Source organism: Megalobrama amblycephala, linkage group LG5 (genome assembly GCF_018812025.1).
Source record: "Megalobrama amblycephala isolate DHTTF-2021 linkage group LG5, ASM1881202v1, whole genome shotgun sequence".
Lineage (NCBI taxonomy): Eukaryota > Metazoa > Chordata > Actinopteri > Cypriniformes > Xenocyprididae > Megalobrama > Megalobrama amblycephala.
Window position 1 is genome coordinate 17,045,902 of NC_063048.1, and position 12,853 is coordinate 17,058,754.

At 36.3% G+C, this 12,853-nt stretch overlaps 1 protein-coding gene across 2 annotated transcripts in view; it reads left to right on the top strand.

Moving 5' to 3' along the window:
• Positions 1-12,853, top strand: part of snap25b (synaptosome associated protein 25b) — a 59,358-nt gene that overhangs the window by 24,572 nt on the left and 21,933 nt on the right. For both annotated transcript variants that reach the window (XM_048190894.1, XM_048190893.1), the window contains exons 2-4: positions 3,419-3,549; positions 6,494-6,535; positions 10,108-10,156. In XM_048190894.1, the coding sequence (XP_048046851.1) occupies positions 3,478-3,549; positions 6,494-6,535; positions 10,108-10,156 (163 nt within the window). In that variant the 5' untranslated portion in view covers positions 3,419-3,477. The remainder of the gene's footprint in view (positions 1-3,418; positions 3,550-6,493; positions 6,536-10,107; positions 10,157-12,853) is intronic.

A 12,853-nucleotide genomic window follows, 5' to 3' on the forward strand; every position in this document is an offset into this window, starting at 1 on the left:
AACAAGGGATCTGTGACAGGATGAAGTTCCTCTACTATGCTTATGTGAGTAGATGTTGGAAGAAATGGGGCTCACCATTCATTTATATATAAATGTTTTTATACAGATCATAGACTGTATATGACACTGCAATATTTTTTGGAGAGATTATAATATGTTATTTATTATCAAGACTATTTTAAAATGTCATGGGGTTATAATCCGTTTACGGGAGAATAATTATCATAACATATATAAAACCTGCTGCAATCATTTTCAGCCTGCCCAAAAATTCCCTTACAGGCCACATTTTTTGTTGGTTTATGTATTTGATAATATTTATCTTGATAATAACAATCATAATAGTATAAATTATACTTTATAGAACACTGGTCTTTAAAAACCCTTATTTCACTTATCAAGAAAATTAGCCTGTTATCGAAGAATCACATCCATCAATTCCGAATCAGAATTGGAATCAGTTCCAGAAAGTCTGGAATTGAACAGGATAACACTTTATTTTGATGGTCCCCTTTAGACATTCTGTTGACTATAAGTAACATTGCAACTAGATGTCAACTCTCATTAGAGTATTAGTAGACTGTCTGCTTAACATCTGCTAACACTTTATTTTGATGGTTCCCAACAGAGATTCTACTGACTATAAGGGTGCTTTCACACCTGCCTCATTTAGTTTGGTTGAATCGCACAAGAGTTCGTTGTCTCCCTTGGTGTGGTTCGTTTGGGCAGGTGTGAATGCAGCATTTGCACTCGGGTGCACACCAAAAGTGGACCAAACAAGCTTACCGAGACCTCCTTGAAGAGGTGCCTCTGTACGTTTTCAAACGAACTCTGGAGCGGTTTGGTTGAGGTGTGAAATCAATCCAACCCAGCGGACGAACGAACCAAACAATATCATAATTCATAACGGGAAATGTGTTATATAAAAAGCAGTAGTGTCTGATTCTGTGAGTGAGCACATTAATTACCGTAGTTGAAAACCAAGGAGCACCTCTTAATCTTAAAATGTTGCATAATTGTGCTTCTCTGTGCAAGAATGCTGTTCCAACGAAGCCTCGATTCCCGCTCTATCCGCATTATAACATTCATATCGACACAGTTAGCCTACTAGACAATGCTGGGAGATCCAGAGAGAGCATGTTTGAATTTGCTGCAGTGTTATGTGTTATGTAGTATATAATTTAACAGCGGGAATGATGGCTACATTCATATAGTGTTTGTGTGTGGTGACAGTTACAAATAAAGCCACAATAAGCTCATGGAGCTAACTTGTCAGTCATTTTGATGGATGATGCTGAGAAAAATCTGACTAATAAGGGACAGTTGTACTCACTTGTGACTTGCATAAACACATTTTGGTACGCTTTAAAATGTTACCTTGAGAAAGCGAACCGAACCAAGAAGAAAATGCAACATTGTAACATATTTAGTCCCTGTTTTGGAACAAAACAAATGACCCATAGGTGTGAAAATGCCCTTACTTTCAAACTACATGTCATGTTAATTTACTAACCCTATCCCCAACGGTCTACTAATACTCTACTAATATTCTACTGAGAGTTTACAAGGCTGTTAATAGTTCAGCTAGTTCATTTGTAAAACTAAAGAGGGACATTACAACAGAATAATAAAAAGCAAGAAGCCACAAGCGCCAGCCTAATGCTACAGATCAGCAGGCTTTCGGCTTGACACTCTGTATAAATGCGATTCTTTAGTTAATCTAATTGTCTTATAATACAGAAGAGAGTAAGTTAATTACTCATTTTTCTCTGGACCTCTCACCACTGAAGCGGAGAGAGAAATATATAGAGCAGCCAGGGAGAAGATGGAGTATCAGAGGTCTGCTGCCTTTTCCAGTTGGCACAGGACGAATGCCTAATGACAGAGAGCACCGGCAGCAGTTCCAGCAGATTTCTGGTGATATATTTACATGACTTGATGCCAACTTGCACTTCATTAAAGTAACATTGCATGGACTGGTGGTCATGAATTCTTGGCACCAACCAAGCAGACAAAAAAAGTGTTGACTGTTGTTACTGTAGCTCAACTGGCATGATGCTAACAATGCAAAGGTCATGAAATTACTCATTTTAAAGCATTGTAAGTGGTTTTGGATAGATATGTGTGTTGAATGCATAAATAAAATGTAATCTATTGGCTGTTTAAAGCATGAAACCAAAGTTGTGTTTTCCTTATTGTAATCTATTGGCTGTTTAAGGCATGAAACCAAAGTTGTGTTTTCCTTATTGGGATGAAACGGCTTCTCGAACAAGAAAGAATATTTAGGGTGGGACTTGATTTTGTCCATTGTGAATTGATTAGATAGTTGGATAGTTGTGGTTTGCCATTGGTCAATCTCATGTGAGTGACAGGTTATCGTTAGTCATCCATTTTGATTTCATGGTGACTTTAATGAGACACATTGTATATTACTTAAGTGGTAGATCTTGACAAAATCTTTGAATGATAATGAACAGTAGGCAGATCAAGCATCTTCTGTGCCAGGAGATGAGGAATATCAGGGAAACATGCCAGTGCCAGGATGCCAAGATGATGCTGTAGCCAACATTACACACTTGTATCCAATGCTTTTCTACATTTAAACTAGATAATAAAGCATATTATATGTTTGTGCAAGCCTGAGTTTCAGTGAAAAGAATAAATTATCTCAAGGTACATGAGACACACTGTGGCATTTATGAAAGCATTCAAGACCCTTAACACAGACGGTTGTGACATATGTATAATTTCAGTGAACACTCTTTAAAATGACCCTGTGGTCATTCTAGATAGAGCATTTGTCTTTCAAGTCAACATTAAAAGGTATTAATGACCCATTTTATCTGTTTTATCTGTTGTCAGATGTATTTTTGACTATGTAGGGTGCTTAATTTTATCCATCATAATTTGACATCAGCCAAAGAGAAAGTTGTTTCATATGCGTCTTTTTTCTTCTTTAAAATAATAAATTGTGCACAATAAGATCAGGAATGTGTATTTAGAAAATTAATATGGTCAGTTTTGATTTTATGTCGACTGGACTGCAGTATTTTCTGTAGTAGCAATGATTCATAATGTAATTCTCAGAATATCTCTATCTTTCTCTCTCTCTTTTGTAAGCTTTGAGAAACCTGAGTCCTTGAATTGATGAGTCAGTTTCTGAGAACGAGTCTGAATATATTGACTGCCACACAATACTTGCCCGATCATTGTCTTCAGTGAAAAATTAAATAAAATGTGATGCACATTCATGTGATGCACAGCTCTTTGTGAGTCACTTATAAATTCTGATTGTTCATTCAACAATAGGTTATTGAACTTTTCAGCACACTGCTGTACCAGATCTCTCTGGAGTACTCGTTTCGGTGTGTCTTTGTTGACATAGCCTAACACGAAGCATTTTTCATCTCTTTTCCAGCCTTTAAGTAAGAGCTACACTTCCCGTTTAGAGGCGAGTACCTCATCCCTCCAACAGCCATGGCAGATGATTCGGACATGCGCAATGAGCTGACGGACATGCAGGCCAAAGCTGATCAGCTGGCTGATGAGGTAAGTACACCTTCAACCTCCATGGGCGGCACAAGTCTAAAAATAAAACCTAAATACGACAGCATCTGTATATAAATAGACCCGTCCCAGCATGAAGGAGAATGAACACACCGTGACTTCCAGACGTGCAGTAGAAGACAGAACCACTCTAAAGAGCATCTCTGAATTAATAAAATCCGTTTTATGCAAAAAGAAGCAGCTCTATATTAAGGCTGCTCATCCATTTGTCATGGTGCAGGGGAGGCTGCTTAGTTACCAGGCAGAAGCAGTGGCGATCAGTGAGAGGTTCTCCACACGCACTCGTTTCAGACAGAAACAGCCCTTCCTCACAGCACCTGCCCAGTGGGGGTTCTGCACTAGCTTTGATAGACCTGTAATCACACTGGTCCCCTGCTGAACAATCAGAACTTTGACACACAACTCCATGTGGGAGGGTTAACACAGGTGATTGACCATGTCATCAAAATTTTAGTGCACATGGGATTATTATTAACATGGCCAGTGCACATAGGTCCTTGATTATTTTACTATGTTATATTGACACAAAAAGACTTTAGAGTCTACCCAGAAATAAAACTCACACCCTCATATCATTCCAAACCTGCATGCAACAAATGAAGATATTTTCAAGAATATATTGTCCATAAAATGAAAGTAAATGAAGCACAAAACAACACTGGACCCCATTACCTTTCATTGTATGAACGTTTTTCTTCAAAATATCTTTTTCTGTGTTCACAGAGGAAATAAAGTGATATGGGTTTGGGACAAACTTGAGGTTGAATGAGTTTTTTTTGGGGTGAACTATCCTTATAAGAAAAGCACTTTTTATCTCAATCAGTCCAAAATTAATATAATTTTTGTTTTACCACTAAGTCCATCATGTTCTTGGATCAACATCTTTGTTGATCCTGGAACAACATTCCAATCAACCAATCAATTTTGAGGAACAAGTTTACAGTTTATGTTGAGTTTAGGCTTACAACAAAGGTTAAGGGGTTCTGCACCATTCTTATTCACCTATCTTTGCCCTCTGATTAAACGTAGGGTTCGGTTTAAGGGTTAGAACTAAATATTCAGAAAGGAATGTTGTTCCAGGATCAACAAAATATGTTGATTCAGGAACATGTCTTACTTGGCAAAATCACAGTGACTTAAAAAGTTGCTAACTACAAGTAGCGACACTACTAACTTAACTATAATTTTCAGTAGCTTGACAGTAGCTCAGTTGATTTTAAAAAAGTGTAGCTTTTCCAGTAGCTAATATATTGTTATATCATGGCTCTTGCGGCTTTACGGTTCACTGAGAAGAAATCGTGTGATGATTACGTAAAGGACCAGTGGGTTGATATTTCACCTGAATTGACTGGTAAAGGTTACACTTTTGTATGTAATCTATGCAAACCAAAGATAAAACACTATCTGCATCGAAGTCTTCAAGCACTAATTTTAGGACACACATACAGGAGAGTAATAGAATAATTGTCATGCTTTATTGCACTCTATATCCAATGTGTATTTCTGTTTTAATTACATTAATGAATCAGTATTTCTTATAGACTAAACTGTCTCTCCGCAATTTTGTAATGAACCTAAAAGATCACTTACGTTGTGTTTTGCCGCATGCATTGCTTTGGCAAAGCATCTGTCAATAGAACAAAAAACGAATTTGTGATATGGCTTAGTATGCATTTATCATACGACAAAGGCTATGATTTATTTAAATATGTAGATAGTTTAGTATGTTGTGCGTCTCAGAGCAGCTCTGTTTATGTTGCATGCATTTTGTTATTGCAATGATCTTACATTTGTTGCAGTTTTGCTCTTTGACTTTGACAGTCAGTTTAAGATATATATTTTTGTGTATTGTGTATGTCTTTGGATAGTTTACAAGATAAAACAATACAAGTGTATTGCATTACATTGTTTTAACCCCAAATCTTTAACTTAAAACATTCTTCATTAACAATTATTCAGTTATTTGTAATATACAATCTTGTATCTTGTAGGGTAGCTAACTACTTTTTCGTAGAAGGGTAGCTTGACTGTATCTTGACTACTTTGACTTATGAGTTGCTTGTAGCTTGTCATACTACAGTTTCAGAGTAGCTTCCCCAACTGCTGCTTGAAGGTTAAGTATGCAATGTATGCACCACTAGAGGCACTAAAACGAATTATAAAATATAATTGTTTCCAGACATGTGTCCAAAACACTCAGCTAATACATTTGAAATTAAGTGAATGTGATTTTGCATACACAATAAGCATGAGTTCTGAAATGGTCTGGGAGTGGGTTAATTTGAAGCCAAAATGTAAGAGAGACGCCCCCACAGTGAAGGAGATATGCATGTGACGAGTTATTACTTGCTAGTCGACTATTTTTCTGGAGGACCTGATGATGAGTTAGAATGACTTCTAGTTGTAAAAATAGCATAGGAAACGGTATTAACATTGAAAAAATTACACACTTCACCTTCAAGGCCTCACAATGTCTAGGTGGTGTATGGTTCCATATGATATATGGTATGGCGTTTGATGATAGCTTTCTAAAAAGAAAATCAAGATCACAATAATGATCTTTAATCCCAGCCTGCTATTGAGCGTCCTGTGGCGCTGCACAGTCATATTTCTTCAGCTCAGATATATACACTAGACTGGAATGGGAGAGCTTTAAATATTCATGAGTGGATAATACTATCTTGAGCTTTCTTTGAAGGAACAGGAAGGAAGGGAGGGGAAAGAGAAATGGCTGTACATTCAGCTCAGTCTGAACTTGGCAGCCATTAGTAACATGCTGTCAGAACTGATATTATGAACATTATGGCCTTGTACCAACTGTAGTGCTGAACACATAGCATTCAAATAACAATATGAAAAACAAGCAGGATCACATTAGCTGTTGTGGTTATTGTGAGTAATAATAAGTATATTTTTCTTTCTACAGTCTTTGGAGAGTACTCGCCGCATGCTGCAGCTGGTTGAAGAGGTAAGATATTAACTTAACTGAGTAATAGTGGAAAACTGGAAATTATACACTAGGACATATTCGAACTCAGTTTGGCTGTATATGAAAGTTGTATGTGGAGGTCGTTTTTACAAAGAGGTTGTTTCACTGCTTGTTTTCATGGCCTCTGAAGGTCAGAAATCGAGACAGTGAAATAGCACCAAATTTCCGCTCTGTGATAAAAATCAATAATGATTTCAGAGAAACTCCATATATGTGTTACTGATAGGGCAGTGGTGAGACGCAGGAGAGAAAACGAGTCTTTCTAGTGTCTAATAGGGATCAAAAACTCCTGACCCCACATGTGGAGATACTGTTCAGAAAAGATTGTGGTTGGTTTGGCATTATAAAGACCAGAAAACTGACCTAGACCTGAAATTTTAGTTTCAGTGTGATAGAAAATATTTAAATTATATGGTTTCTTTTTTTATTATTTTAAAGTTCAACAAGAAGAGGAGCTTGCACACATAATAGTAGAAGATACTTTATTTAGAGGCCAAATGCAAAGACAAAATGTTTTCGATCCACATCGTCATCAGTGTTGTAAGTAAGGGATAATGTACATCCAGCCGGTTGTTATGTGGAGATAACAACCGGCTGAATTATCCCGCTTATTATATGGCTCCTTGCCACATAAATAAATAATTAGACACGAAATATTGATCTGAGTCAAAATATTTTATTAGCTCTTTAAACGCAAAGCTTCCGCAGAGAGAGCAGTTGCTAGCAAGCGGCAAGTTCAAACTAGAAGCGCATTTAAGAGATACGGTACACTCATACCACATATTACACGGCATTTCACCACATAAATAAGTATGGGGATAAGACATATTGATCTGAGATTAAACTGATTTAAAATCGTACCTGTTTGTTATCTTACAGTGAACAAAACAATAGTCACAAAATGGCAGCAGCTGCATTTGTATGAAAAGAGAGCGAGTCTGCAATGCTATTAAATTAAATAACTGTACACAAAATATTGATTTGAAATATATATATAGCTAAAATATAGCTCAATAGCTAAAAACGTGTATACACTAACATTCATAAGACTGTGCAAAAAAAAAAACAATTACACACAATTATAAAACAATGTACAAAAATTATGCAGAAATTATACACAAATAGCTTTTTTTACATTTATACAAGTTGCATTTGGCCTCTGAATAAAGTATTTTTGTAAGAAATCTATTGTGCAAGCTGCTTTTTGAACATGCATCTAAGTATTTGCATCTAAGTATTTTTTATTTGCTAACTTTTTAAGTATTTGGTGTGGAGGTTATACAGCTTTTCAGCTGTTTTTGGTCTTTTTTTCAAGGTTTTCTGAGGGATGTTAAATTATATCAGAATATATTCTGATAATATTTGTTCAAATGATGTAACTGATGTTCAAAATCAATAAGATTTTGTAATGATTTTGAAAGAAGTCTCTTATGCTCAACAAGGCTGCATTTATTTGATCAGAAATACAGTAAAAACAGTAATATTGTGAAATATTATTATAATAACTTTAAAAACACTTTAAACATTAACATAAATTTAAAATAACTGTTCTGTATTTTAATATATTTTTAAAAAATAAAGTATTCCTATGATGGCAAAGCTGAATTTTCAGTATCATTACTCCAGTCTTCGGTGTCACATGATCCTTCAGAAATGAGTCTAATAGACCAATTTGGTGTTTGCAAACAGCGATGACGTTTTTTGTGGGCGGAGCCTAGCTGGTTGCAGAAAATGACAGTTGAGCAGTAGAAGTCTATGGAAGCCACGAAATAAAAGAATAAAAAAAGTTAATTTCGAGTTTATATCTCACAATTCTGACTTTTATTTCTCGCAAATCTGAGTTTACATCTCACATTTCTTACAAAGAAAAACAGAATTGTCAGATATACTCGTTATTCTGTCTTTTCTGAATTGCAAATCCCGCAATTCTGACTTTTTCCCCCTCAGAATTGTGAAATAAACTCACAATTGCGAGTTATAAAGTCCGAACTGGGAGTAATAAACACGCAAATGCAAGAAAAAAAAGTCAGAATTGTGAAATAAAAATTATTATGTTTAAAAGTTATCTATGTAAAATACTATAGGTTTAAATTATTTTAATTATAATTATTTCATGATGTAACTGCTATGTATGTATGTCCTCTGAACTGCATATGTGAATATTATGTACACTTACTGTTTACATCAAATTCCTGCTTTAATAGTAGACTAATCCTTGCAGGTGTCATCAGTCCAGTCTGTGAAACGTCTCTGTTTATCTTCAAAGGACGTTTTTAACGATGGTTTTCTTTAAAAATGAAGACTATATTTTTTGCATTCCGATTCCAACATCCAGAGGCACAACAAAACATTTTTCTCTTTTTCTGTGGATTTTGCACATTTTCCTTCAATTGCTACCGCTATTATTCTGCAACCAGTATGCGCGCGCAGCTGCAAGTGACGTAATTGTGACGTCTGCTCCAAAGTGGTCTATATGCTGATTTGGTGAAACATTTATTAGTATTATGAATGTTGAAAACAGTTGTGCAGCTTAATTTTTTTTCTGTTCTTTTGTTGAATAGAAATAACAAATATTATTTGAAATATTTTTTGCGAAGTGTTTACAAAGACTTTATTGTATTTTTTGATCAATTTAATGCATTCTTGCTGAATAAAAGTATTCATTTCTTTTAAACAAACAAAACAAATTACTGACTATATATCTGGTGATGGTTACTGAAAACAGTACCAGATGAAATAATTTACATCTTGAAATTGGTTATTCAAAGTTGTGAACAAATCATTCCCCCGCTCCATTTTAGCCGTTGTTGGAAGAAAATTGCACACTTGGGTTGCTAATGAACTTCAAAGTTGTTCTGCTGAACAAATATAATGTTCCCATCTGGTACTTGCATCTGATTTCATATAAGGCACTTCCAGTTTCCATTATGCCATGTCAATTTAAATGCTGAGTAAATGCATATACCTGTTATTATTAGTATAAAATGAGTTGATACACCTGATAATTGGGGATGTTTGACTAAATTAAGTCAATTTTTGTTTCATTTCATAAAAGGAGATTCCTATACGTACTTGGTGCTATGATAACATACCACAGCAGCGCTTGATCATCTAGTTAAAATAATGAGGTGTTGTGGGATTCGGAGTAAGATAATCAGCTGTTTTATTTAGGTCAATAGAAGCTACATGTGCCTCAGAGAACAGCTCACCATATTGCACACACATCCTCTAGTACCTTCAGAGTTCAATCCAATGCTCTGTTTACAATCCTGAACTAATTTTAGCTCCATACTGTCTGCCACCTCGTAGCCTTCTTTTAATTACCTGCCAAATGAGAAAAGAAAAAAAAAACGCTTATGAAGATTCAAATAGTTGTGATAATACTGCGTGCTACAGTCTGTCCTCTACCGAGATACTCTTTTATTCCCTGCTGTTCTTTTCTCTTCTTATATGTGACCTGAATATGTGTGAATGTCATCTTCACCTGTAGGCTTCTCTCATTTGTTTGTTATTTCCTCTTTTTTCTTGCTTTGCCATTCTTGATGGATTAGAGTAAAGATGCTGGTATCAGAACTTTGGTTATGCTGGATGAACAGGGAGGTAAGTTACGGCGAAAAACAAACTGTGGAATCATTTAATAAGGTTGTGCAGTAAGTCATTTTTATTTGCTTATTTTAACTTAAAGGTTACGCATAATGCTTTTCCAGATTATCTATTTTGCAGATTAAAGAAATTATGCATAAGGACGATTTAGACATAATTTAAGATCATAAACATCAGGCCGTCTTGTCAAAAGTGAAGCTTTGAGAGTCATGTAAGAGGTAAACTGAACGATCGATGTTGCTGGTAATGACAAACAGCTCTCCTCTTCACCAGATGAAATATATCTGTGTACAATCCCTGGGGTGAAAGACTTTTCAGTTAACACTCATTGCTATTTTAGGATAATTATGCAAACATACTCAATTCCACAAACGGCATAGGCATTTTAATGAAAAATAAAACAATAATTGATTTATCAATTATGTGACTCGGTTTAATAGAAGCAGTCACATTTCTATGATAAATTAAGCCCTTAAAATGCTTGAGGCTTTATTCAGTTTTATGTGGATAATAAGAAGTGTATAGCTCCTTTCCACATGGAAGAGAAATTTTAATTAGTCTGTCAAAACAACATACAGCCCTTCCTCTTATTGTGTTAAATTATAAATGTTGTGTTCCTCAGACTGCCTCAGGACAATCCATTTCCTACCTTAAATGATCCCGCCACCTTTCAGCCTCCAGTTTTAGAGCAGAACAACAGCACGTCCCATATGTAAAGTTGTGCTCTGATTGCTGAATGCAATAGTCTCCTAGAGCTCAGGAGGCTTCCAGTTAGCAGTTCACTAGACATATAAAGGGAGCAATCAAAACTGTCTTTAAAAAACAACAACAACAAAAACAAAAACAAAAAAGTAAATGCCCATTTCTGCTGTAACAACCTGAAGTCAGTCTAACTCAAGGCCACAGTAGTAGTGGCTCATTAATCACATTTTCAGCCTACAACCTCTGGGTACCAGCCTACGTTTTTAACCATCCCAAAGGAGCACTATTCCTTCTGTTTTATTTACAGGTAGCTGTTTGTTACCAGGAGTGGGGTTTGAAGCCACGAGGGCATTCGTCCATTGGATCTTAAGTCCAACGCCTTAACCACTCGGCCATCCTCGTCGCTTTTGATAGGTTGTAGATGTCGAAATTGGTCCTGTAATATACATTCAAAATTCTGTTTTCTTTATAATGCAAAGCAGATTTCCCAAACTAAATCATGCCAGAATAGATGTTTGTTACCAGGAGTGGGGTTTGAACCCACGAGGACATTCGTCCATTGGATCTTAAGTCCAACGCCTTAACCACTCGGCCATCCTGGTCGCGTTTGATAGGTTGTAGACGTCGAAATTGCTCCTGTAATATACATTCAAAATTCTGTTTTCTTTATAATGCAAAGCAGAATTCCTGAACTAATTAACATTAGAACAGATATTTGCTACCAGGAGTGGGGTTTGAACCCACGTGGACATTCGTCCATTGGATCTTAAGACCAACGCCTTAACCACTCGGCCATCCTGGTCACGTTTGAAAGGTTGTAGATGTCGAAATTGCTCCTTTGATATACATTCAAAATTCTGTTTTCTTTATAATGCAAAATTCCTGAACTAATGAAAATTAGAAGAGATTTGTTACCAGGAGTGGGGTTTGAAGCCACGAGGACATTCGTCCATTGGATCTTAAGTCCAACGCCATAAGTACTCAGCCATCCTGGTCGCCTTTGATAGGTTGTAGATGTCGAAATTGCTCCTTTCATATATATTCAAAATTCTGTTTTCTTTATAATGCAAAGCAGAATTCCTGCACTAATTAATATTAGATCAGACATTTGTTACCAGGAGTGGGGTTTGAACCCACGAGGACATTCGTCCATTGGACCTTAAGTCCAACGCCTTAACCACTCGGCCATCCTGGTCGCTTTAGGTAGGTTGTAGATGTCGAAATTGCTCCTTTGATATACATTCAAAATTCTGTTTTCTTTATAATGCAAAGCAGAATTCCTGAACTAATTAACATTAGAATAGACATTTGCTACCAGGAGTGGGGTTTGAACCCACGAGGACATTCGTCCATTGGATCTTAAGTCCAACGCCTTAACCACTCGGCCATCCTGGTCGCGTTTGATAGGTTGTAGACGTCGAAATTGCTCCTGTAATATACATTCAAAATTCTGTTTTCTTTATAATGCAAAGCAGAATTCCTGAACTAATTAACATTAGAACAGATATTTGCTACCAGGAGTGGGGTTTGAACCCACGAGGACATTCGTCCACTGGAACTTAAGTCCAACGCCTTAACCACTTGGCCATCCTGGTCACATTTGTGAGGTTGTAGATGTCGAAATTGCTCCTTTCATATATATTCAAAATTCTGTTTTCTTTATAATGCAAAGCAGAATTCCTGCACTAATTAATATTAGAATAGACATTTGCTACCAGGAGTGGGGTTTGAACCCACGAGGACATTCGTCCATTGGATCTTAAGTCCAACGCCTTAACCACTCGGCCATCCTGGTCACATTTGTTAGGTTGTAGATGTCTAAATTGCTCCTTTCATATATATTCAAAATTCTGTTTTCTTTATAATGCAAAGCAGATTTCCCAAACTAAATCATGCCAGAATAGATGTTTGTTACCAGGAGCGGGGTTTGAACCCACGAGAACATTCGTCCATTGGATCTTAAGTCCAACTCCTTAACCACTCGGCCATCCT